This window comes from Colletes gigas, unplaced genomic scaffold (genome assembly GCF_013123115.1).
Source record: "Colletes gigas isolate AHSC1104 unplaced genomic scaffold, ASM1312311v1 Colletes_gigas_Sc00007, whole genome shotgun sequence".
Classification (NCBI taxonomy): domain Eukaryota; kingdom Metazoa; phylum Arthropoda; class Insecta; order Hymenoptera; family Colletidae; genus Colletes; species Colletes gigas.
Window position 1 is genome coordinate 9242823 of NW_025106636.1, and position 26601 is coordinate 9269423.

The window sequence follows — 26601 nt, forward strand, 5'->3', positions numbered from 1 at the left end:
TGAGTTCAACAAGAACACACACACACACACAAACAGTAGTAAGAATGATTTCATTGATTGATTCCAGTGTAAAAATTGCTACTTGAAAGAAGTCACTACTGTAAATCGATCGGATAGAATTATTTTAGACATTTGCCGTGAAATTGGCGCATGCAAAGCGAAAACACCAATCGTACGAAGATGACAAGCGTTCTCGTTTCGTGACCAGACTCATTCCAAGTGCATTTCGCCCAATTCACAATATCCGAAGTCGGTCAATTTCAAAGGGAATTAGGGACTCGTGTTTCGCGCAGCCCACGATTTTGCATGCAGTCGTGGTATTTTCTAGGCCAAACGATTCGATTGTCAGATAGGCTCGCAAATAGTAGCCACGTATGCAAAGAACAGAAAAGCATAATGTTCAGAGCTTTCTTTTCTTCCTTTCACTCGTGTGGTTATACACAATAAATTCGATAAAAAAAATAATAGGGTATTATATGGTTCTTCTCAAATATAATACAATCTTGAAAAACAAGTATAAGGCAAAACTAATGCCAAAAGAAAGAGCATCGAAAACTTGCAAAATTATAAAAAAGATAGAAAAGTATAACCATCGTAAAGAATCTATAAGATCACGACTGGTGCATGGAAGTCACTGTAAAATTGTATTGCAACTTCATTTATTTGATTATAAATACAATCGTAGTTCGTACATTCGCTTGCGTCCTTCCCAACTACCACATCTAAAAAATTCTGTACTACCATTCAATATCTTTTCACTCGTGAATTCTACGTCAGAGGCAATTTCGAAATTCATAGTCCTCGTGGGAACGAGGTCTCTTATTGTCTATGCAAGCATCTCGGAGCATGGAAAGGAAAATGCAAAGTACACCAGGAGGGAAACCAGAGAGGACACGAATGGTACGTTAACTGGCCAATTACATGGTACTTATATCTGTTTTAATAATTCGCTAATGACATAATTAGCGCCATACAATGTGCGAATATTATGCGGGCTTTCTCACCTTGGCGCGGCTCGCAATGTCTGGTAAAATGAAATAATGGAGTCCTAAACGATACATATATTAATTGACTGTGCTGCGGGTACACTGTGAACTGGCGTAAACGAGCAGGATTGCGGGACGATCTTTGCAACGTGAGGATTATCTTTCTATTTTATTTTTACGATAAATAAAATACTGAAGTAAATATACACTATAAAATAAATTTTTTTACGCTGCGCGCCCCTTAGCAGGATACGTTCGATTCCTGAAAGCAACTTATATTACAAAATTTGCATTCGATGCAAGGCGCTAGAATTCTCGTTAAACAGGACGTTTGGTATTTTGATTACACGTTAGCCTATCGCTAACGTCACCTCGATTACATCTAAGATACATAAATACAGTTAACCACTAACGTATTGCATAGTGGGGTAATAATTACACCTTATCTGTATATACGTATATAAATACGATCCGTTGCGGATCGAGGTAAAATAACGCTCGTCAAAGGGGAATACTATTTACCAAAAAATACACATTCTCATATCGATACGAAGATTGGTTAGTTTGATTTTTAGAAAACTCACGTGATGTTTGAGATTTTTTTTTGTAGGAAGTGTCTGTAATTACAATTTTTTATTGTAACGTACGCCGTGCTATATATAGCATCGTTCCGCACCGTTGTAACGACCAACCCGGTCGATATTGACCTTAACGTTACGCTTATCAATATACTAAATAAGATATTAAAACCAGGGATTCGGTTGCGTCCCTTAATTTTGCAGTCTTTCTGTGAACAAAGATCATTCACAATTTTGATACATTTAAATGCAGTGTCGTGAAGACATATTAAACGCAGGGCTCTACATAATTTCCGGGGAACAAACCCGTTATACCGTCCATGACCCCCTCCCACCACCCATCATCATTCTTTTTCAATACATAAATTACAGAACTTTCCTGGAAGCTCAATTCATCTTCCTTGTCAGCGTAATAATCGTAAATTGCAACCACTAAAAGGGTAATACTTCATTATAGTTCGTTCCTGTTACGAAAATAATCGTAACACTTAACGACATTTCGACGTACCTTTCTCGATGTAGTTCTTTGGTACCCAACCGGGCAAATCCTCCTCGTCCGGCACGATGGGCATGATAGCCCCGCTGGACTGCATGGGCCTACCGAATTGCGGATGCTCTTCCTGTTCGGGTGGGGGCGGTGGTGGCAATGGCGGGCTACTCGCGCCACTACTTCGACTGACTTGATGCGACAATCTGTGTGGTAGAGTGTGATGACCACCATACTCCGCCATATCACCAGTTATACCAACCAGAGGCGATGGTGGTGCTGAGAACAGACATCGAACACCTCGTGTAATTTAATTCCTGACTCTGGCATATGAGGGAGAGGGGCAATATAATGTTTATTGCTGAAAATACGATAACTGAACGATTCAGATCTTCTATAAGGTGCATCTTATAGATTACATTAGTTCTCGATTAGTGCCTAGAATTGCGATCAATCAAAACTGGTAAGAACTTTTCTGGATACCTAATATCGAAGTATACCTATCCTAAAACTATTATTTTCCGCGATATTTTGTCACTAAGGTGTTAGATTCTCCTGGTTACATCTTCAAATACACATATAATATAAATACATATAGAACAGTATGATTGGAGAGAATGTGGAAAGGAAGAAGTGGGAAAGGAAATGAACTAGAAATAAGTCATGGCAATGTAATATACCAAAGATTGTAATCTGTAAAGATACAAATAAACATATCTATCTATAAATACATATTCTTCCTAATGACCACCTCAAGACCATGCAACTTTCATATATAACAATTCTTCGTACAATACGTAATTTTCAACCTGTTCAAGTTGAGCATGTTAGGTAAATCATCCTGTGTAAGATTTAATAAGACTGATCGATTACTTACGAGGCATGCTGTTGTGTTGTTCCAAAATATACCCTGCAGTCACGCTAGGTGGTGCAGGCGGCGGTGTTTGAGGATGACTTTGAAGCGGGTGAACTGTTCCTACTTGGGGCGGTGAGGTATGTTGAGTTATAGTGTTTGGGTGAGCGCTATGATTCGTATTTAGAGTTGCATGAGACGTGGTGTGAGCGTGTAAGGGTAAGGTACTATAACCGGGTCCGCGTTCTCTTCTAGGATGACCCAATGGATAATTGGGGGCATAATGACTAGGAACTTGAGGCGGAGCAACTGCAGGTGGTGTCCTGTATTCTCGTGATCCTTTGCTCAATGTTCCTGCACAAAACATAACAACCTTGTGTTAGATAGATACAATAACAAAAAGTATAGTCCATTTTGTACTTACCTGTTCTCACTGTTTGGGGAGGAGTAGGTGGTTTGGTTGTAGGAGCAGGTCCTACCATAGCAGCACCTAATCCAGAACCAGTGGAGGCTGCACCTAAACTTTGAACACTACCCTGACTACCACCACGTTGTTTACTCCTAGGAGTACCACTGCTGCGTACTCCATGTCCAATATCATCCAAAACTGTGTAATCTATACTTTTTCTCACATACTTAATCGGTTTTTCAGGATTTGCTGGTGCAATAATTTTATACTGGCGTACTGTAATCTTATTGGAGGTTAAAACTCCTATTTCTCTTCTAGCTACTTTCTCTTTGTGTATCATCACTGTTTGGGCAATATGGTTCATTTGGCTTTCCATTTCTGCCAACTGGGATGTTTGCAAATCCAGCAATTGTAAAAAATTATAGGCAAGAGTATTTATTTGGTAGGCAACGCTGGCCAATGACTGTGTTGTAAAGTTCTTTGTCTCTTCCAAGGCTATTCTTTTATTTTCTGCTTGAAAGTAATTTGCCTCGCAATAATCAGCTACCCGCTCAAGATTTATATGATTGTCTGCAAGATTGCTTCTCCCTTCAGGGATTTCCTGACCAAGAAATGCAGCTAGCTCTGCCATGACTTCTGAATCACTGCCTACTCCCGATGATACACAATAAGAACCAGATCCTTGGGAAAACCAGAGCAACAAGTGATCAGATTCACAAGAACATGTTTTAGGTTAAGGGTTCCCAACTTGTTTACTAGTAACTCTACAGTGATCGGATATTAAATGTAGTGTTAAAAAGAGGTCAATGTTGAGAACCCCCAAATGAAATGATTTCTTGGAGCGGATTCTAAAATCATCGTGCTTAAAACGATATTATTCGCAACGTTTCTATCGGCGATACGAAACACAAAGTGAAATCGGATAAATAATATACGAACAATCGTGAACCTCAAACATTTGTTCGATTTCGAAGGAAATGAGGTTATGTAACTTTAACGAAAGTTCGTACGCAGTACTCCGATTAATGTCGACAAAACTTAATGCGTCTCTTTATCAAATTTATCTCGCTTAAATTACGGAAATCCAAAACTGACAATTGTAAAAACCGTTTGAAGGGCGGTGTCTTGCATGCAGGAAGCAAGATGGAGTAAACTCGAACGACCGACTTTAATATCATCTGATCAAGAATAAAACACCGAATGACACAATAAATGATATGAAAAAATAGAAAATGAACTAACGGTACTCAGCCATATCGTAACTACCAGCTACTACACCTTCATTTATTCATAATTACCAAGGCTCTCGGTATTTGACGGAAAGCAAACAAGCACGGTTTACGTAAACGCGACACGATGCACAACATGAATGTGCAAAATATGCGCGGATATCACTACTGGACGGTATTCATTGGAATTTCCACGCTATCACGACATAAACGTTCCGAAACTCCATTAAACTCGAAGCACGACAACGACAGCTGTACACCCGTCCAAAGAACAGACAAAGACATGTTAGTACGACGCAAATACAAGAAAAAACGGCCACGCGAAAAAGACAGAAAACTAATTCGCGACAACAGCTCGTGCATACGACACAACGATTAATGCCGCACGAGGGGAAAATCACTAAGCCCAGATACCTTTTCCCCTCCACAATATGTCGACAGTTCTTCAAGGCGCATTTTAAAACACACTAAATTGTATAATAAAATGAAAAAATATTTCCTGTAGTATTGTATATTTATTAAAAACGCTTGTTAGAAAGTTTTCCGCAGTCGTTAGCAGTAATATAACAAGTAAAACAACATACCAAGAAGCTCGAAACTAGGAACGAAGAGTAAAAGTTGTCGAGGCTGGCGGCCATAGTGATTTTCTCCTCCATTTGCACGAATCATATACCGGGTGAACAACTTCGAAAAGATGACATGTACTTCGAGACCTCGAGAGGATCGTATCGATTACCATTTCGATGCATCGAACGATATTACAAAATACAACAATTACATTGTAAATTTGCACGACACTAGACGCGTGTAGTAGAACTTTGGCATTGTTGTTGCACCGTACACGTTCGATCTTCGATGCTCTGTTAAATCGGGAACTCTGTCGAGTGGTCACATGAAGCGCGTACATTGGCGTACAACCGTCGATACATTCCGTTGTTTGTCGGAAGGCTCAGAACGTTCGAAGGAGTGAGGTTCGTGCAAAGGCTTGACGATCGTTATTCCTTCCCGATCGGGAGCGTTGTATTCGATCAATGTGCTATTGCTCAGTACGATTCAGATAACGACAGTTACGGTGTGCACGCGTGAAATCAAGGAATTGTCGCGAAAACCTTGATTCGTGAGTCGGGCGATCGTTATTTCTCGCTAAGACTCTCTTTTGCGAGCGGGTCGCAAAAATGAACAAGCTTCTAAGAGAGCTCGAGGCTTTGAAAATCACAAATGACATTTCCGCAGGCGGTTTATGGTCGGCATGTATCGATCTGATTCAGAAGACTTACGCTCCCGAAAAGACGGTCGGTGCTTGCCGACCGTGCGAGGAGAAAGACTTCAGAGAATACAGACAAATAGTAGATAGAAATTTGCGAAACATCAGCAGATCGTTTCAGCAAATCGTTTACAGTCGCAACCAAGGGAACGCGCAAATAGATTTGAACGCATCAGCGGTCAAGACATTTGTCGTTAACTTGTTGTTGCTCATTGGTGAACATCATGAAAAGAATATTTGGAACACAGCAGAGTCTGTGTCCATCTCCAGAGAGTTAGTTGATGGAGTTTTAGAGCTGTACAGGTGTCAAAACGTGTCTCAAGTTTTAACAGAGCAAGACAATTTCACCACAGTATTGTTAACATTAAGACCAAAACTACTGAAAGATACTTGGAAATCTTATCCAGCGGCTGTAGCATGTTACAAATGGCTTTTGTATCAAATTGAGGTTTGTGGAATTAGTTGAAGGATATAAAATCAACTTTCCATTTATGTTTGTACTATGTCCCTTAGAAACCTGGTTTATACAACCATATCTGCGATGTTCTTCCAACGGCTTTAATAATCGTTGATGACTATGTGCCAGAAAATATTGTGATAGGTCTTGAATGTTTACATCAAATTGTTCAACATTCCCATTTGGTAAAAGTCAATGTTATGTGAGCTAATTGTAATGCTTACTTGGAAGTTAGGTCATTCACTCGTGTGATTTTTTACTTTTAGAAGAAGGGATTAATAGATACTGGATATGCCAAAGTAATATTTCATGCTTTAGAGCGTTTAACGCATCAGAGAGAAGCCAAATATGTTACATTGGTATATTTGTGTATGACAAGTTTATTAGCTACTATCGAACACTGGGACAATACGTTAAATGTGTTTGAAGTAAGGCTCTTCAAGGTCAACAGATTTATCCATCTAAATATAAATCTCTTAATCTTATCTATTATTACAGTGGACACAGCGTGATGATGTTCTAGCTGTCCTATTAGATAATATGGAATTTGAGCAAAATGTGGAGTTAAGACGTGTTTACATGATGAGTTTGTCTCAACTGTTAACTAACATTGGTTCTGCCAAATGGTGTGTAAGATTAACAAGAATACTTTCTGAATATTGTGAACATCATACAGACCTCAGAACATTAAAAGCAACATTAGAGGTAGGCGTTTTCGCATATAATTCCAATTGCTTATGTTAGACCTGTATATAAATCTAATATAATTCTTGTAGACTGCCAAGACCTTCCTTCTGATGTTTCACTTACGATTGGCAGCTCATTGTGTACCTCTGTACATTGCATTCTCAAAATTGCATTTTGATCTAACAGAAACACCAGTATTTGATAAAGAAATAATGCAAAATTTGGAGGACTGCATTTGTTTATTATATAAACCATCTCAGAAAGTAGGTTCTGCCGTTATAAATGACGATCGGATGCAATCAGTGATTAAAAATAGTTTGCAAGTAGTATGCTTAGGTGATACCAAATATTTCGAGTGAATGAACTTATACAAGCCTGTCCTAGAATCGAATCTAACGAATTATGGGCCGCATTATTTAAAAAAAAAGAAAACATTATTTTTTGTAGTTTCTTAGGGTATAACACAATAAAATATAACGAATAGTACTTAGACGCCTTATTTGTGATTTAAAAAGTAAATTGTAGTAAATTTGTATTGTAAAATAAAGATTTTTGTTAGAATATGTTTTTGTCAAAAATACCCATATCCAACTGTTCCCGTTTCATATTTCGTAAATATTTTCCCTCGAATCACAAGTGACTACAATCAGCGGAAATAACCATCGAGTTATTTCGGCAAAGTTTATATTTTGATTGCATATCACAACAATGTTTAATCGTTTTTTATTATTAAATTCAATATCCTATGTTTCATTTTATTGTATTTGCTAGAAATGTGTGTAAATAACTATAAGAAACGATAGTGAACGCGATGCCAATTATCTAAACTAAAGAAAAAAAATTTGAAAAAATAAAAAGTAGAAACAACTTTATTATGCTCTTTGTACTAGAAGATAAAAGCAATTATTCAACTACATGTACTGGCAATATTTGATATAATCTTTTACGCTCAGCCTCTGTAAGATATACATATGTATATTCTGCTGGACCGCGTAGAATACGAGAAGTTGCGTTAAGAATCATTCTGTGTTCAACACTGACGACAGAATGTCGCCCTTGCTAGTGGTAATATTACTAGTTATCATAGGATACAAGCTTTATCAATCCATTGGTACTGTACCACCAAACACACCACCGTGTAAGTTTCATTCACAATATGAATAATACAGAATATCGCATTCACCGTTCACAATTATTTAATATTTCGTTGATAAATTGTCGACAGTATCTTTAAACATTTTTTGCAACAACCTTCACACCTTTGTCGTGCAATTCTTTTCTCTTCTTTCTGGTCTTTTGTTTACTACAATTCCAATATTTTTAAAAATTTCTGTGACTCGTTTCTGATAGGTCTTCCGCGACTACCTGTTGTCGGATCTTATTGGCATCTACTATGGGGTAATTACCAATATCCTCACGTCACCGTTCGCTATTATGTAGACAAGTTACACTCCAAAGTTGTGGCCTGTTATTTTGGTCCCATATATGCCGTTATCGCGAACGATTACCAAAATATCAAAGAAGTGTTCCAGAAGGATGATTTTGATGGGAGACCTAGCGACCTCCACATTGCAAAGGCAAGGGCTTTCGGAAAGAAATTGGGTACTTTCTTGTCAAGAAAACTTAACATTCTAGCAATGATATAAGCAACGTCATATGTTTCGCGTGAAATTTCAGGAATCTTCTTCATCGAGGAACTGTTTTGGAAAGAACAAAGGAGGTTCGCCCTTCGACACATGAGGGATTTCGGATTCGGTAGAAGGCATGTTAAATACGAGGAACACATGATGGAAGAAGTTACTTTGCTTATCGATATGTTGAAAAACGGTCCAATTAACGACGAAGAAAAGGTATTTTTCAAAAACTACTGACCCAAATTTTGTATCAGAAAGGCTGATCAGCGAACGATTCATAATTTCAACGTGTCTTCTAGATATATTTGAAAAAGGGCTACGCACTTTTCCCAGATGTTCTGTACCCATATTCCGGAAACAGTATATGGGATATAATGTTCGGTAGCAGATTTGATCGTACAGAACACAGTAAGCTGAGATATTTTTGCCAATCTGCTATGTTGTTCCAAAGGTCCGCCGATACCACAGGCGGCATAATTTTCCAAAGGGAAATTTACAAGCACTTTGGAAATTTATTCGGTTATACGAACATTATGAAAGGAAACTACCGTATGGTAGACTTCATCAAGGTACACACACCCGCCACTTAAAAATTAAAAGTATCCATCAATACACGTGTTCTGTTAAAAATTTGATTCTCTTGTATTAAAGAAACATTTCATAGGCACGACAAAAATAAATATTAAATAAGTCTTCTGAGGACCGTTTTATCACGGTCACCGTTTTATCATTTATATTTTTTTATTGTAATTGATTTCATCGGAGGTCAAATGACAGACTAATATTTATAAAAAATGTAACGACGTTTCGCTCAATTTGCAGTGATATCAATGCGCCATTTGACCCCTGGTAGTAATCAGTACAACTGCCGCAAAAAGTCTCAAATACCTTATTTATTAAAGTAATAGCTGTGCCAAAAAACTTTCATTTTCTTCAAGAAATTCTGGTAATTCCTGTTGCAGGAATATTTGGGCAAACACGAAAACTCGGATTGTCAGGATAACGATAAGGGAATGATAGATAGATACATTAGAGAAATGAAGAAACAGAGTACAACGTCTACTTTCTCGAAAAAGCAGCTGATTATGACTCTAGTGGACGTGATGTTTCCAGCATTGTCCGCGTTGCCAAGTACTCTTCTTCACGGTATTAAATTAGTCATGCATCATCCGGAAGTATTGAAGAAGTTGCAGGGGGAAATAGACTCGGTGGTTGGGACCGGAAGATACGTTACGTGGGAAGACAGAAACAAGTATGTTACAAAATTTTCAACAACGACTAAACGTTACAAATTTTGCTTGTCTCTGTTACAGTTTACCGTACACAGAAGCAACGATACGCGAGGTTCTCAGGTACGAAACGTTGACACCATTTAGCGTCCTACACAAAGCATTAAGGGATAGTACTCTCGGCGGCTACAGTATCCCACAGGGCACAATAGTTGTCGCGAATTTGGCAGGTATGAACACCGATCCCGATTTGTGGGGCGACCCGCAAAATTTCAGACCTGAAAGATTCCTCGACGACGACGGCAATTTGGGCAAGGATCTGTCGTTTCCTTTTGGCTTAGGTAAGCGTGAAACTTATAAATCATTTATCTACATAAATAAAATTATACCTTCCTAACATCTATCGTTTCCTTTCTTTTACATTTTGATGCTTAAATATTAACGAATCATGATGTCCGCCTTAAACCACTATTAAGCGTTATATTGCCATGTCACTGTGATAACACTAATTGTAACACAATTATGTTACAGTATTGTACTGATAGCTGTGAAAACAGTTTTAACGTTTGTTTTTCAAACAATGATTGATAGCGATGTAACGTCAATCGGCTATAAATAACGCCTCGGCAAGCTTGAGAAATACAAATTGAAAGCAACTGAAAATCTTTCAGGCCATCGCGTGTGCGCGGGGGAGACTTTTGCAAGATTCAATCTGTTCGGATCGTTTGCCGCGCTGATGCAAAACTTCAACTTTTCGTTCGTGGAAGGTCAACCGACCGAGCTGAACGATAAACTACCCGGTTTGATTGTATCGCCGAAAGAAACGTGGATTCGAGTGGAGTCGCGTTGTTAATTGAAACATAAGCTCTATGTATGGACTCCATTGGGACCAAACAAGAAAATTGCTATGTTTACTATAATTTTTATTTGTTATATACGAAATGCTAGATGTAACACCTAAGAAATGGATATTTATGTCCTCTTTGGTCGTATAATCGATATTCAATATTACATAAACTCTGTACTTCTGTTAAGATAAAGCAAAAAGAAACCTTTTATTATTAATGCCAACATTTCTGTGACTTTTTCGTGAATACAATAAACAAAAACAAAACCACAAATACATGTAAGCTACCAGAAATAAAGGTAAGGCATTATACTGAATTCATGTGCTATAAATTTATTTTATAATTTCCGATAGTCAGAGAGAAACGTTACATTGCATTGGACTAAATACAGGTAACATATAAATGTTTTTAGAAGAATTGCCTACAAACAAGTATCATTACTTACACTACCTACTAATCTGAGAAGTCGTCAACTTTCTAGAATATTCAGTGTCTGTGAAATAAAAGTGTTATGTACAAATATTACCATGATGGAGAAGATGGGGAAGATGCGCTTACTCTTATGTGCAGTAAATATTAAAAACTTACTTAAGTATATACATTTTACCGTTAATCTTCCCAAATTTCCCGTGTCCTCTTTTTTTTTTTTTTTTTTTTTTTTGTTTCGTTTATACAGAGCGTTTATAGATTTTTGTCCAATATTCAGTGCCATTTAAAATAATTCAATATTCAATCATGATTACTATCTGACTACAACCTTAATAATGTTTAATTTAAAGTACATAATACACTAACACACATTAAAGTACAAAGTACACAATATTTAAATCAAATTATTTCAAAAATAAAAAAATTGCCTGAGTATTCTTAAATTGTTCAGAAAATATACTAGACAACTAAACTTACAGTATTCTTAACAGTATACAGATGGAAAAGTAATATTAATAACTTTACTTACACTTTGACTACGTATTAATATACGCTATAAATAACTTACCCCTCGAAATTCTAATTGAAATTGAATTACATGGTGTCTATATCATTGTTGTGCTGACAAAAATCATTAACTAGTAGCTGTGATAAAAATAAATTTCAAATACGATTATGTTACGCAAATGAAATTTCATTATTTTATTACAGTGTATCGTAACATTTATATAAAAATTACTTTGAAATTTCGTTAATTGTGTTTTATGTAGAGGTATGCGGATAGCCCGAAACTCGTGTTTGGGCCAGAAAACAACGAATTGTGGAAAAATTCGTTGCAATTTGGTCCGAAATGTATCGGGCTCTGTAATATATGTATACTATTTTTATATGGAAAAGTAATCAATATTCGTATAACTCATCACATTTTTAATAAACATTTATGTACATTTATAACAATTTAAATGAAGGAATGCATAAGAAAAAGTTGTAGTTTCATTGTTACTTCTAAAAAAGCATCAGAAACTTACAACATTTTAGTGTTATTTAATTAACAAATTTAATGAATTTCGGCAAAACAACAACGATATTACTTAAAGAAATTAAGAGTTTTATACATTTAATTTTGCCAGTAATGACAAAACATTGTCTTTTAATACAATACAAAAGTATTGGAGCTTTGCATACACACCTTATTATTTGCTTATTACTATTGTAAATATACAGACATCTTCTCAAAATTGTTACTTTATTGACCTTTTGCGTACAGAAGGTTCTTCGAGCGGTATGAAATCAACAGAGGTAATATCACATTGTACAGTAGTGTCGGCTTTCATGTCCACGAATCTATTCGATTAAATGATCACGAGTTATCCCCGCCATTTCTTAGAAATTTTTCATGCTTTTATTATGTAATTATCATAATTGAGTTACTGAGATTTTTACAATTAAAATAATACCAAACTATATTTATATTAATGTAACGCTAAGCGGATGACATAGTTGACTAAATAACTAGCAAATGGGAAGGATTCTAAATAAAAGACAAGTAAGACGGAATAGAAATATAACAAACGTTTTACGAAAGCCAATTGGTCAAAACTTGCAGAAAGTTTACACTTTCGAACATGTCCACGTCCGGCTCCGACCGTTGAACATTTAAGTGGACACCACTGTACATAGCTCCACATTTGTATTTGAATTATCTTACATTACTTTACAATGTATCTTTTTTTTATAGACGTTCAACAGCAGTTTATTTCATACAACATTCTATATGAAATACACTTATTCCCTGTGTACCAAAACGTACAATGCCAAACCTAATAAGACCATGTATTTTAATTTAGGATACTCGTTCATATATATAGTAACCATTCCTACATATGGTAAGAAACCCCTTGCTTTACCAACAACGTCTTTATGCGTCAACCACAACTGACCTGCCGCATATAAACCTCTATCATCAACAGAATTATTATCACCCTTTGTTAAAAATTTAACAGTATTGTTTTGATCACCCCTAGAATGGTTTAATTTTTATTTAACAATATAACTTACATCTATATTACCTACATCTATACAATGAATACTTACTTTTCATGTAATTTAAGTACTCTGTGTACAATTGGAATATCCCTACCCAAAACTTTAAAGACAACAATTTCTCCTACTCTGACTGGTTCATCTTGGTAATTGGTTAAAAATAATAAATCCCCCCTGTGAAATGCTGGCTCCATACTGCCACTATAACATTGAGGTATAACTCCATAAGAATATTATGCTAAAATTATAACTTATGTGTAAAGTATCCCTAATACTTCTCCAATCTATTGAATAATTCATTCTATACCAAAAACATTAAATATATCCATGGTATATGTAACATTTTTGGTTCAAAATGAATTCCAAAATGTTTAGGAGAACTCTACTTGATACTCCTTAAGTATTTTATACCCATATACATGCAATTATACTAATTTCTACTTTCCTCCTGTAAAACAAATAACTTTTCGAATATCTTTCAAATTTAACTATAAACATACAGATAAAAAATATTTCAGGAAGTGATTCTATAGACCAGATAAAATTAATGATAGAAACAATGTTTAAACCAATATGATAAAAAGTATATCTAATCGGGCACAAGTGAATGATCAAGGACCAGATAACCAGGAGTCTATTGTTATTCAAAGTATATACAAAATTTGTGAACTTATAAGAATAAGCATCTGATACTGACGAAACAAAAAATCACTAACTGCTTCGAAAGAGTTAATTGATGGACCTAAATCAATTTGATATTCTTTGCTCGGTTTAGTTAGCCAGTATTTTGAGCATAGACATTTTTGAAATACTTTTCAACACTACATATGTAATCCATTTTTAACAGACTTTACATTCTGTTTTTGCAAACGCACCTTGTGATACAAGAGAATACAAGACAATACATAATATTTAACAAAAAAAATTGATGACGTTACTTTTTCAAAAAGCGAATTTATTCGCGCGAAAAACGCGTCCGAAATTGTTAGGTTAAGTTATTCAAATACCTGAGAACCACCACAATCGGACTTTCGCTGCCTGTTACAACCATCAGTCCTTTCCACATCATCAAGGCTGATGAAACGATCATACCAAAACTCAACACCTGATACAGCACCTTTAAAGAAAAGATCGAAAATTGTTATCAAAGGAACCACATTTCATCGACCATATGTGTCTGCCAACGAAAACCTACAAATTCCAAAGTCAAATAATTAATTTACCTGCCGTTTATTCATCCGTCGTACATCGTCAAACGTAGAGTGCACCATGGTCACAATCGTTTACTACGAAAATTATGATAATCAATTAAACAAAACAGTTTTCCGCCTTCGTTTTACTATACACAGCCGGCAACAACCAGTCAGTTGTATTACCATACCACGTCACGTAAACAATGAATAAGGAATGATGGAACAGGTGAAACACAAGGAACGCTCGAACGGTCCGAATTTTAGTAGGAACGATGAAACTGGCATTCGCGCTCAAAGTCACAGTTCGCGTAATTGTTTCACACGTTAAAACTGCTTTATTTTAAACATTCATGATCAAATAACATCTCGAACGATTCATTTCAGTTTAGAATTACCGGTTCAATCGTAGTGTCACGAGATCTTTACCGTATTCGCGTAACTTTTCAAAATTTTCGAACTTCATATTCTGGTTAGAATTTTGCCCATCTCGCATATTTAAAATAGCTTGTGCAGCATTGTGATGCAAGTGTGTGATTTGTACAAAATTGTGATGTCCTTTGCAGTAAAGATTTACAACGCAACTTTAACGATGTCGACATCTTGGACAACATCTAGCATTAAAAAGGTATATGTACTTTCATTAGATATTGGTAACGGTCAATCGACAAAACGGGATTCAAAATTTGCATGTGAATTTTATAAAAATTTTAATCTTAATCGAATAAGTTCATACTAAGAGCATTGCAAAAGTTCGGTGTACAAATAGAAAGAATAATTAAAACTATGCGTAGTATCTGTCTTTTTTCATAAAGTCTTCGGATTTGAATCTGGCAACGAATATTTCGGGCGCCATATTGACTTCCGCATCGATCTGTTGAAATTTGTATCGGTGGTCTGTGCCATCTTTGTTAAAGATGATACTCTTTTGCGCGTTGGCGGCGAAATCGGAAATTTTAATTGTATCGCCGTGATTTTCTTCGTCAGTGCACCATTGAGATGCCATTTCCTTGAGCGGTTGAAGGTGACTCGCGTTTTGCTGTATCTTTTCCAATTCCTCGTTGCAAAGTCGTTCCACCTCGATTAATTTCTGTTTGTAAGCGTTCGCAATCACTTTCCAACGAGCATTATAACGTTTCTCTGCCTGGTTGAACGAGTACTCGTCTTGATATTTGGCTAGCTTCTTCTCGTACTCGAGTATCGTGAGTTCCCTGATTGTATCCGTGGACGTTAAATCTAAAACATCCCCTGCAAGATAGATTCGTCTGTTTCACGAACGTTTCGAAAATACAGTTTCAAATTACCTAAATTGTTAGATAATGGCGATTCCACGGCATAAGCTACCGCAGCTGCGCGTGCAGCTGCAGTTGCTTCCTCCAAAGCCATTGTATTTTCTTTTTCACGCAAAAGTTGCAATTCTTCTCTCTCCTTCCGCCATAGTTCCACTTCTCTTCTCAGCTCCTCTTTCAGATTCCCCATGATTTTACGAAGCGACTCTATGCGATCCCGAAGAACGAAACTAACAATAATAAGATTTCACGTCTGCCTTGCATAAACATTAGATATTTTAAAAGTATTATTTGTTTGGGAGTTACGAACTAACTCTCTGTCCTCGTGATCATCCCAGGATGATTGAACACCCTCTAAAATCACCGAGTCCTCCGGTTGTTCGAGTACAGCCGAAAGCTTCTCCAATGATTCATTTTCAGAGACTGGATCACAACATACAGTTACATCTCGAAGATCTAACACTAAGCCAGAATTCGTGTTATCGTTTTCACGATGTTCTTCGTCCGATTGTTCGTTGTAGCGATTGTCGATGTTTTGAAAATTTTCGCTGTTGATCGAACAATTCGTGGAGGTTTCTGACGAAGTTGCACGTTCGTTCTCCATTTATAAAATTTGTCCTCTTCGTTGCCTTTTACTGTACGCATTTAAGGGAAACTATTTTCGGGCTATGACAAAATTGGGCTAATGGTTTTTACCATTTACGGATCTGACTGAAGTTGTTGCGATTTACATGTCTCATTTTGTAAGATGTGAAAATGATATTTCGTTGTTTTATTTGTATACTTAGTGGTGACTATATAGAGTGTCTTAACGCGACTAATGCAAAATGCAATATACAAGGAGTCGGTCTCCTTCAAATATTTAATCGTTCTGCGTACGCATTACAGTAGTTAACGTCCAACAAGTTATTCTATTCGCGTTTGTAAACAGTAAACTCAAGGTGAAGCAATAATTAGTTGTTAGTAGTTAGTTTGCTTTGCAGAAATACTGGAAATTTGTAATTTTTCATACGTTTTATTGATATTTGTACCACAGTTGCCTTTAATGTGCGGGCCGAAAAGTAAATTAATTAATTCGGTCCAAAACAGGTATGTGTGCTATATTAAATATTTTGGTACAGGATGACGGTAGTGAGTGACCTCTTCTACCGTCAGTATTGCGTTAATTTAGCAGGTTAATATTGATCTCGGTCCGCTGAGAGCGAATGTTTGAGGAAATCGATGATTTCCCCGTAGCGTACATAGAAACCGTGAGCTTGTCGCTCATGTAAAAGCTCCGCGGACAAAGTTGTTTTTCATTCAACATAGTCAACGTTTCTGTCATGTATATCTGTTACTATGGCACAGGTTATGTGCGTTGCCCTCCGACCTTAACGGTGAACAACCAGAAACCGTTGTACTTGTAAAAATACGCGTTTAAGTATCAATTTTCGTTGTTCGAGAATTTAATTTTCTCGAAACAGTGAAGCTATACGCTTTCAGTATGATGGCAGAATGAGGTTAATCGTACCTTGCATTTAACATATGCAAATTTTCCTTGTATCAAGTTGTTTAATTAATAGAAAGCATGCTCATGTATTTTTGGTCACTAGTGTGCTGGTATTTCAGACCCATTATAAAATGGTTGTTGCATCAAACTACTAAAATGTGTGAACTTCAAAGGATTTGTTATGGAAAACCATCTGGAGCAGAAAGAACTCTAGCTGTGGAGGAATCTCTTAAGCTATCCAGAAATCCAAATATTAAAACTCTTGTGGCACACTTGAATGATTTAGCTGATCACCATGAAATTACTCCTAAAGCAGAACCTATAATCTTAGAAGAAGCTATTATAACAGTGTTGGTGACTAAGAAAATAAATCCAATAGCAAATCCCGATTTTGCTAACTCATTTGGCAAATGTGTAGAATTAATTTGGGGTTACAGACAACTGTGCATGGAATGTGAAGAGCTTAGAAAAACGCCTTATGATGCAGAGAATCCAGAGCATGAACTATTGTTGTTACATTTGTGGAATTCTTTAATGCCTTATGAGCCACTAGATGCTAGAGTTACAAAACAATGGCAAGAAATTGGTTTTCAAGGAGATGATCCAAAAACAGATTTTCGTGGAATGGGAATTCTTGGATTAGAGAATTTGGTTTATTTTTCCCAAGAATATCCCACTGCAGCAACACATGTATTATCACATTCCACTCATCCACGTTATGGATATGCATTTGCTATAGTTGGTATAAATTTAACAAGCATGGCTCTACGATTGTTGAAAGATGGAGCTGCCAAGACTCATATTTATAATTCTTCAAGAACCTTGCCAACAATTCGTGCCTTTCATCAATTTTATTGTTATCTCTTTTACAAATTTGATAGGTTTTGGATAGATTCAAAACCAAGCAATATGATGGAATTTTCATCTATACAAACAAAATTTGAAAACAGTATCAGACTGGCATTAACCGACCCATCTACAGTTTTCAGGATAAATATATCAGTTGATAATGTCTAAAACAGATGCAATATATTCTGTTGATAAAACCAAAAATATCACACAGAGAATAAATGTAATTTTAAACTTATAATGCACAAAACTAATTTCTGTAATATATGTTGCACTGAATGTCTTGTGAATGAATATAGCAACATTATTGTGAACTGTGGAGAATGTTGCAGAATAATACAAGGGGCCTGATGTATTTCATATTATATTTTTACTTTATTTTTCTACCAGCTTATCAATAAAAGTGATAAAAGTGGTGCATGTGATAGCTAATTAATATGGATGCATAGACATTCAGATATATTCCTTTCTCTAATATGGATAAGTTACAGTACATCTTACATTCAAATAAACGTATCATTTTTCATTTGTGTTTAATTATCAAATATGCGAATCTAGATGCGAAGTATAGTGGTGGCCGGTTATACTATTTGGTGACCGAACATCGTGCAATTTTCAGAAACCCATTTCTTCGAATATACGACCAGTCACGGCCCCGATTGTTGGTCATATATCCGAACACCATTGTACTTTATTGTATTACCTTTGTAAGCCAATTTTTTTAGAGGAAAATGTATATAACTGGGAAATATTTTGACACTTCTTGTGTAACAGCAATACTCTTTATTCAAAACTATTTATTGTAAAACATAGAAAACATTTCTGTTAAAAAATTAGTCTTGTAAACATCGTACATATTAGGTTATATGGAATAAGAAATACAATATCTGGGAATATAATGTACATTAAGTTCATCTTGCTTCAGCGTATATATTATGGGTACTGAACGCGCGTATCAAACAATGAAAATGTATTGCTCTTAATAACACGCGAAATTACAAAACTTTGTAAAAAACAGAACTTTATTTGTATGATTTTTATGCTTTTATACAATGTTCTGTACATGAGTAGCACAGTACCCATAACACACTTCTTTGGTGCACAACATAGTTAGTCTTTCTTCTGAGATGTCTGAATTTTACGCCTGAATCTAGAAGCTACAGAAATTATAATAAACACACCAATGGTTATACTGCCAAGTTTCAAAACCCATGGTTTTTCATGGAGGAAATTTGCAATCATTTGTACCAAATCGTCGCTGAAAGGGCAATTATATTTGTACAATACAACATTGAGGTATACCATTTAAAACAAACATTTTAAGGCTAATAAAAAATGTGTTCACACTTACAATGGGCTTTGTGGCACTGGGACAGTTTCAGCACGTGCATTTTTATACCAATCTTTTGCAAACCACACAAATGCGTTAATGTCGTATCTCGGTATCTGATAACGATACATTTTACCGTGTCTGAAGCTTCAAGTACAAAATAAATCATATTAAATAATAGAACTCTGTACTTTTGTTTATTTATTGATTAAATTGTATATTTACTCACAATATGAATTCTGGTGCTTCATAAACGTTAAATCTTCTAGCTGTAGATGCGCCAGTTGTATATTTATTAATACTAGCTACATTAACTTTTTGTTTAAGTTTTGCACCTACAGCCTCCCATCTTGCAATCATTCTAACACACTCCACGCAATCTGTACTGTAACTATTTCCGCCAAAATTTATATAAAATGAAATATATCATTTATACAGATACTGAACACGTTCGCCGCCAGTATATGAATTGTTGACGAATGTCGCGTACCAATACCTCCGATCGGAGTCGCCGGTAGCGAACGTGTTAACAGTCGTTAAACGTTTTTGGTTTTTCAATTTAAAACCATCTTTAGAATTTTATAGAAATATTTAATTTGAAAGTGGAGCAAAAATTACATATAAGTAAAATATACTTACAACATAACAAACCAATCTCCTGTAGTAGCTCCACTGCTTGCCTGAGTTAGATGTTCAAAAGTGTCATCTGTTAATTCTTTCACTGTAGGCTCTTTATTTTCAGTAAACATCATTAGGATCTCCTCTTCATTTAATGACCCTGTAACAAGAATCAAATTTATGTTCATGGTTAAACAAAACTAACTTCTATTACATACCATCACAGAGTAAAGGTATTCCATGTCTAAAGAACACAAGTGCTGGTTCCTTATCCGTGCTATATAGTCTAAGCAGTTGACTGTCGACAACTCTGACAACCCAGGCAGACAAAGAGTCAACTAGGTCTTCGCGTAAGAGGATCACCTTGTTTTCAAAGTTGTTGCATCTCTCGCAATCTCTGCTTGCTGTATTTCATATGTTGTAATTAGTAGACTGTCTAATGTTTCAATGTATATAATGAATTCAAATATCCATGATGAGTACAAACTTTAGAGCCAGCAAATTATGCTAAGATATTTAAGGATACGTGAAGTTGTAAAGCAAGAAACATTTCCAGAGAAAAGATGAAGACTTACTGAAGAGCACGACTACATATTTTTCTGTTTTTATAAGATTTATCAAATCCTCGTCGCTCACTGTTTCAAGATTGGCGGATCGGACACCAACGAAGGTACATACCACCAGGAAAAATATTAATCGTAACATTTCGAGTTGTTTTCAGTCAACAATATTGTACAGAATATTTTCATCGGCAAATGGTACACGTTAAACCGGTGACGTTTCTACACAGACGAGGTATACGAGTAGACTTTACACCTCACGGACTTTCGTGACCCAATCTGACTGCTATACCGACCTGAAAATTTCTTGTCCGCGTAACACGAAAAAATATTACTTCTAATGTCTATTATATACTTTATGCTTTTAATCAGTATGTTATCACAAACCAGGTATACGAGTAGACCTTTCACCCAATGTATTTTCTCGGCCCATTTTTCTGCCTCATTACCATTGTCGTGTCACAGATGAGGTATACCTCGTCTGTGGTGAAAGGTGTATTCATATACCTCATCTGTGGTCGTGTCACTCGCAACATTACCAACAGATTTAGAAATGAATTTCAATCCCTTCCCCATAGTCAACTCAGTTGAAAAGTACGAATTATTCGCGATTCCTTGACTAGTTAAAGTTGTAAATAATTCGCTAAAAATCAGTCTAAGCTTCGCGAGATATCGGAGCTTCCCCCACCCCGCCGCCTAATTCGCGAGCATTACCGAGCACTGCGAGCGGCCATCATTCATACTTTGACGTCAAGACGTACCGGTGTTCCGCGACCGCGGTGCGTATTTCTAACCTGTTGATTTTTCCACTATTACTACTCGCGTTTTAATTACGATCTCTTGCAATACGGTTTCGATTCAATCATTACTTAATTATAATAATCGTTTGTGTACTTTAATGCATCGTTATTTCGTTTCTGTTACAGTCTCTTATTGGAATTCGAAATTAAGAAATAATAAGACTTGTTGGAACCTGTCAAGACGTGTCGGCGTTTTACGACCAACGGGGTACATACGTGTTTCTAACCTTTTAATATTTCTTCATTATTATCAATTATTTTTTAATTATGATTTAATTTGTATTTCATTTCTGTTGCAGTTTCTGATTGAAATTCGACGCCATGAAAAGTTTCATTGGCGCGTAAAGGACGCCATAACAGATGGCAGACCAGTCGACAAATTTTGAAGAGAATATTGGTAACATTATTGGTAACGTTTAAACAATTATAACAAAAATTAACATTCATATTAATATTTATTCATTTTTATCGCTTTATAACATTATTTGTTGCAAGTATGATATTAATTTTGTAGTCGGTCATTGTTAAGATAAAATATTAAAATCATTAACAAACTTTTTATCTACTTCGATATATATCAATGGCGTCGGTAGATATTAACGATAGATTGAAATAGTTTATATTAGACTGTATTCTGATCGCGATTAAATATTTCCGACTGTTATTTATTTAATTGATTGTTTATACTTCTTTATGAATTGTTGTAATTGCAATTTGCATATATATTTCGATGCAAGTTTAAGAAAATGTAGTAATTGCGGAGTTGGAATATGCTATTCGAGCACAAATAACCAACAAACTTTAATTTTTGCAAATTTCGGAATATTTATAAAAATTATCGGATATTCTAACGTTCGATAAATTAAACATAATCATGCTTACAACTCTAACTATGAAATTTAGTGATATAATATTTATAAATTGAATAATTATTTGTACGTAATTATTTTCGTAGATAATATTTTATCGTTGAAATTCTCATTGATTGAGAATATTTCGCCTTCGTGGCATTGATCTTGTACGGGACAAACTATGTATACAATAATACTAAGTAAAGCAGTATTTCTGTTGACGAACTCTTGTAAGAAGATGAAAAAGGAAAACCAGTAGGCTAAGCACAGGTGTGCTTGTTGTGTTTCTTGTCTCCTGTCCCTTTCTTTTCAGCTCTTTTCTTTCCAGGAAATTTGTTGGCCGCGCGCAATGCGGCCGGTAGATTCAGTGATTGTGCGTAGCAACAAGTTTGTTTTTCGGGGCAAAGTGACCCCAAGCTCGTTATCGTTCACGGTGTTAGACAAACGCGAGAATAGAAGCAGTGTTTCTTACGCAGTATTAAATTATTTCCAGAGCATCGTGGCTCTTCCTGTTTTCTGAATAGCGATAATAGAATCATTTGTTCGCCGATTTCAATCTTCGGCCGCGGTAATCTAATTTAATACTTTCCAATCAAAATAATTATTTTTTCAATTTGAAATTTAAACTCCTCGTTGCCGGAATTAGAGTCAGTGCATCACCGAAGAGGACTATTGGGCGATGCTCCACGAGCAAACAATGTAAGTATAAATTTATACTTTGAAATTTTTAATTAAAAATCTCTACAGTTTTGACAATAGATTCTAATTGTTTTCTTACAGTTTTCTTACAGTTTCTGAACATGATCCTGGGAACCAGCAGCAGTACCCGGGGGGTATCGGGCGGTGGACCACGAGCGAACAACGTAAGTATAAATTTATACTTTGAAATTTGTTAATTAAATATCTCTATAATTTTAACAATAGATTATAATTGCTTTCTTATTCTTTATAGCAGGACCATGCAGGGGGCTTTGATGACTTCCACCGGGCAGCAGCAGCATCATTATGCAGTCATTCCAGAGGCACAAGTTCATCATTGGTGAGTCGCATGCTATTTGTGTTCCTCTGGTCCCCAACCATGTTGTAGGATGAAAGATCCGAATCAACACGGGTGACCAGTTGTATACTTGGTATTTTTGACGAGTTAAGTGACCGCGGGTATGAAAAATACCCATGAGTTATATTTTTTTAGTGCAGGCTAGAGTCTTCTTGCACTCGCGTTTTTTAATGTTATCAATAAATATTACTCAATATGATTATTACACAATTTTGATCAAATATATGAAATATGTTTATTAACTTTATATGAATTATATAATTGAGTAGAATATGAATTAATATAATGTGAAAACATTATATTAATTGTATGATTGAGTAAAATATCTTACATCATTAATATAATTATTAAATATTCGTTTTATCAATTAATACATCATATGATGTATTTTATGTGCAAGAAGGCGTTTCGCGACTGGTCGATTTTCAACTCAAAGGAACATGCATGTTAATTTTATTTTTTTTTAAATTTACTTTGACGACAGAATCGACCAAGGTTAATTGAATATTTTGAATAATAATTTAACAAATTTATTTCAATTTGCAAAGTAAATTATTTTATTACGAAATCTTTATCAAAGTCTTACATTTTACACAATTAAATTTCAGTTAGAAATTTTTCTTGAATAATAATATCTTTCAATATTAATGTAGTCTGTTGTTGATATATTACATAGAACAAGTCGAGTCATTTTTACTGAGAATAGATACCGTTTAGTTAATTATTAATAACCAGTTGTTCTAGTCAGGATTTTCAGGATACTTTTCCGTGTTCGTTGCCTAAGTTCGTGCACATGCCCAAGTGTTATTTGCACGAGCGAAGGCAACGGGGCACGATGACTTAGTTTGTAACATTTATAATAATAATTTATCCGTCCGACTGACAATGCTAGTGTCTCGTGCACGATGTACTGTCCACATATGTGTGTTTGTGGTTAGGTTGTGGAAGTGCATCGTATCAAAAGTTCATTACAATTCAGATACAGAATTCTTTAACATTAGATTCATAACAATCGTAATAATAATATTAAACTTATAGTTATTATATACTTGGCAATTGTTCGTATTGCATACGCGTCAGTAATATTGTAAAATGCATAATGAATTAGCTTTTCAATCTTATATAATCATATATAGAGTATATTTTAATAAAGACTATATTAGATATATTAAAATGTTTTACGTAAATAATAAAAGTACGCAATGGGCACTAGCTTTGTCAGTCCACTGCAAAAACTGGTACGTACACAATTAGAGTATGAATGAGGTTGTGTCCGGGTGTCGGAGGAACCCCGGGGAGTCCTCTCTAGTTTAGGTCGCGCCCGGACATTGAGAATGAGAACCGTGGAGTGTTTGTTTGAGAGACTGAGTTTTGCATTTTTTTAAATATAGGGTTAGGTAGGTAGGTAACTTATTCTCTGGTGTGTGTGTTTAAACCTAAGTAGGTAGGGTCAGGGCAGGACTGTCCACATTAGTAATTCGGGTAGGCGCGTTTTCGCGTGGCAGTTCTGTTCCTGTAGTTACGATTTCGAGAGTAGAAATCTTGCTGATTCAAACGGTGCACTTGTGCTGTTTGTTTCGGCTTTATTTTCGACTCCTCGAATCGCGCGACTCTTAAAGTCGCTCTCTCGCGCTCGCGGTCGTGATTAGGTCCCTTTCGAAACGTTCGTCCCCCTCGAGATTCACCACGTATGCTCTTGCAACAATTCGTATATTGTTGGAAGACTACGTATTGCACAAAATCTCGAGCCCGGTCTTAAGTAAGTTTCAGGCATCGGCAGGACCGCCGAAGAAAGAAAAGGCTCTCAATGAGCTGAAGAGGCCCTGACAAACTGTCTCAAGAGTGGGCTGCAACAAATGGCTTTTCATCTTCATCCTCGGATGAGAATGGAAAGTCATTCCTGTTACTATTTTGTCACTTAACTCGTCTGTAGTTGTAGTTAGTTTATTTTTCTGGCTGGCTCACGTATGCATGTACCTGATGGTACATGATTGCACCATACATGCCAACCATCCCTCCCCATAACTCGCGGTTATGATATACATAGAGTTGCGAATATCCAATAATCGCGTTTGCTTTTAGAGTTGCGAATTGTTATTTTTCGCGTTTCCTTTTCAGGGTAGTGTTGCGAATAATTACCATTCGCGATTCTTTTCGTGCAAACTTAGGTACCGGGAGTTTGCTTTAAAAGTAGCGTTGCGAATTATTGATAAACGCGATTGCTCGTAGAGTTGCGAATTACCATTTTTCGCGTTTCCTTTTCAGGGTAGTGTTGCGAATAATCACGATTCGCGTTGCTTTTTTACTCTTTTTATACATATAATGGACATCAACCGCGTTTGCAATTTTCATACTATAAATTAGCGTTGCGATCTTGATTAATCGTGCGATTCTTTTTTTAGAGTTGCGATATTTTCAATGCCAAAATTCTACCCTAACTGTAGTAATAGAAGTAGTTAGTTTATTCAGTGGCCAGTACATGTGCATTTACATGTACTATTAACCCCTGATTAAAATTAGAGTTGCGAATAATATACAATGTTCGAGTTTGCTCGTAGAGTTGCGAACAAATATTTATCGCGTTGATATATCAGTGTTGCGAATAAATACGATTCGCGATTGTCTTTATGCAAACCTAGGAGCCGGGCGTTTGCTTTAAAAATAGCGTTTCGAATTATTAGTAAACGCGATTGCTGTTAGAGTAGCGAATTACTATTTTTCGCGTTTGCTTTTCAGGGTAGTGTTGCGAATAATTACCATTCGCGGTTGCTTTTATTGTTACAAGTCGCGTTTGGAATTTTTCTATTATAAATTAGCGTTGCGATTGTTGATTTATCGCGTTGTTGCCCCGTAGTGTTGCGATATTTAAAACGTCTAACTTCATCCCCATATGCGCCACTATGTTGTAGTTTGAAGTAGCTTGATGTAGTTAGTTTATTTCGTGCATGTATGTTTGTAGCTACAACTGAAGACGCCAGCACCTGATCCAGCGTTTTTGGGCAACGCGATTTGAATTAGCGTTGCGAAACATAGATATATTTCCATTAAAAATAGAGTTGCGAATATACAATAATCGCGTTTGGTTGTAGAGTTGCGAATTCCTATTTTTCGCGTTTCCTTTTCAGGGTAGCGTTGCGAATTCCATACGCGATTGCTTTTATCGTTATTTAAGAATAGAGTTGCGAATGAACTGATCGGTTTGCTCTCAGTGTTGCGAATTACTATTTTTCGCGTTTACTTTTCAGGGTAGTGTTGCGAATAATCACCATTTGCGGTTGCTTTTATTGTTATAAATCGCGTTTGGAATTTTTATATTATAAATTAGCGTTGCGATCTTTACTTGTCGCGTTTGTTATTAATTAGAGTTGCGATCCAATGCCCAAAAGCTGGCCAAAACGCTGGCCACTGCACCAGGATCATCGAGAAGCAAGATGG

The 26601-nt window shown here is 36.0% G+C and overlaps 7 protein-coding genes across 11 annotated transcripts; 3 read left to right on the forward strand and 4 right to left on the reverse strand.

Moving 5' to 3' along the window:
* Positions 1-715: 715 nt before the first annotated feature.
* LOC122396590 (abl interactor 2) lies at positions 716-5437 on the reverse strand. 4 transcript variants are annotated; one of them, XM_043395131.1, is made up of 5 exons: positions 5127-5167; positions 3329-3994; positions 2929-3258; positions 2073-2330; positions 716-1996 (listed from the first exon to the last, which is right to left on the reverse strand). In XM_043395131.1, the coding sequence occupies exons 2-5, from the start codon at positions 3942-3944 to the stop codon at positions 1833-1835; spliced, it is 1368 nt and encodes a 455-aa protein (XP_043251066.1). In that variant the 5' UTR covers positions 3945-3994; positions 5127-5167; the 3' UTR covers positions 716-1832. The 4 variants fall into 4 exon arrangements, with proteins under 4 accessions (XP_043251066.1, XP_043251067.1, XP_043251065.1 ...); XM_043395132.1 differs by lacking the exon at positions 5127-5167 and adding an exon at positions 5321-5437 and having other exon boundaries at positions 717-1996; XM_043395130.1 differs by lacking the exon at positions 5127-5167 and adding an exon at positions 4612-4901 and having other exon boundaries at positions 717-1996.
* Positions 5438-5707: 270 nt separating this feature from the next.
* LOC122396591 (TELO2-interacting protein 2-like) lies at positions 5708-7441 on the forward strand. Its single transcript, XM_043395133.1, has 5 exons — positions 5708-6254; positions 6320-6448; positions 6530-6691; positions 6762-6968; positions 7040-7441. Exons 1-5 carry the CDS (start codon positions 5718-5720, stop codon positions 7307-7309), a joined length of 1305 nt encoding a protein of 434 aa, XP_043251068.1. The 5' UTR covers positions 5708-5717; the 3' UTR covers positions 7310-7441.
* Positions 7442-7997: 556 nt separating this feature from the next.
* LOC122396613 (probable cytochrome P450 304a1) lies at positions 7998-10666 on the forward strand. The gene is made up of 7 exons (XM_043395167.1): positions 7998-8088; positions 8301-8552; positions 8628-8800; positions 8884-9153; positions 9547-9836; positions 9898-10154; positions 10485-10666. Exons 1-7 carry the CDS (start codon positions 7998-8000, stop codon positions 10664-10666), a joined length of 1515 nt encoding a protein of 504 aa, XP_043251102.1.
* LOC122396575 (signal peptidase complex catalytic subunit SEC11A) lies at positions 9558-14508 on the reverse strand. Of its 2 annotated transcripts, XR_006259056.1 has the most exons (5): positions 14357-14508; positions 14141-14250; positions 13185-13334; positions 12534-13110; positions 9558-9569 (listed from the first exon to the last, which is right to left on the reverse strand). XR_006259056.1 is itself a non-coding variant. In XM_043395111.1 (4 exons), exons 1-4 carry the CDS (start codon positions 14402-14404, stop codon positions 12876-12878), a joined length of 543 nt encoding a protein of 180 aa, XP_043251046.1. In that variant the 5' UTR covers positions 14405-14508; the 3' UTR covers positions 12318-12875. The 2 variants fall into 2 exon arrangements, 1 of the variants encoding a protein (XP_043251046.1); XM_043395111.1 differs by lacking the exon at positions 9558-9569 and having other exon boundaries at positions 12318-13110.
* A 549-nt stretch (positions 14509-15057) lies between these two features.
* On the reverse strand, positions 15058-16216 carry LOC122396039. Its single transcript, XM_043394110.1, has 3 exons — positions 15927-16216; positions 15628-15842; positions 15058-15571 (listed from the first exon to the last, which is right to left on the reverse strand). The coding sequence occupies exons 1-3, from the start codon at positions 16214-16216 to the stop codon at positions 15108-15110; spliced, it is 969 nt and encodes a 322-aa protein (XP_043250045.1). The 3' UTR covers positions 15058-15107.
* A 390-nt stretch (positions 16217-16606) lies between these two features.
* On the forward strand, positions 16607-18661 carry LOC122396038 (ELMO domain-containing protein 2). The gene is made up of 2 exons (XM_043394109.1): positions 16607-16701; positions 17221-18661. The coding sequence occupies exons 1-2, from the start codon at positions 16658-16660 to the stop codon at positions 18116-18118; spliced, it is 942 nt and encodes a 313-aa protein (XP_043250044.1). The 5' UTR covers positions 16607-16657; the 3' UTR covers positions 18119-18661.
* A 165-nt stretch (positions 18662-18826) lies between these two features.
* On the reverse strand, positions 18827-20899 carry LOC122396040 (thioredoxin domain-containing protein). The gene is made up of 7 exons (XM_043394111.1): positions 20846-20899; positions 20474-20764; positions 20117-20302; positions 19920-20058; positions 19510-19671; positions 19302-19427; positions 18827-19208 (listed from the first exon to the last, which is right to left on the reverse strand). Exons 2-7 carry the CDS (start codon positions 20601-20603, stop codon positions 19061-19063), a joined length of 891 nt encoding a protein of 296 aa, XP_043250046.1. The 5' UTR covers positions 20604-20764; positions 20846-20899; the 3' UTR covers positions 18827-19060.
* Positions 20900-26601: the final 5702 nt, after the last annotated feature.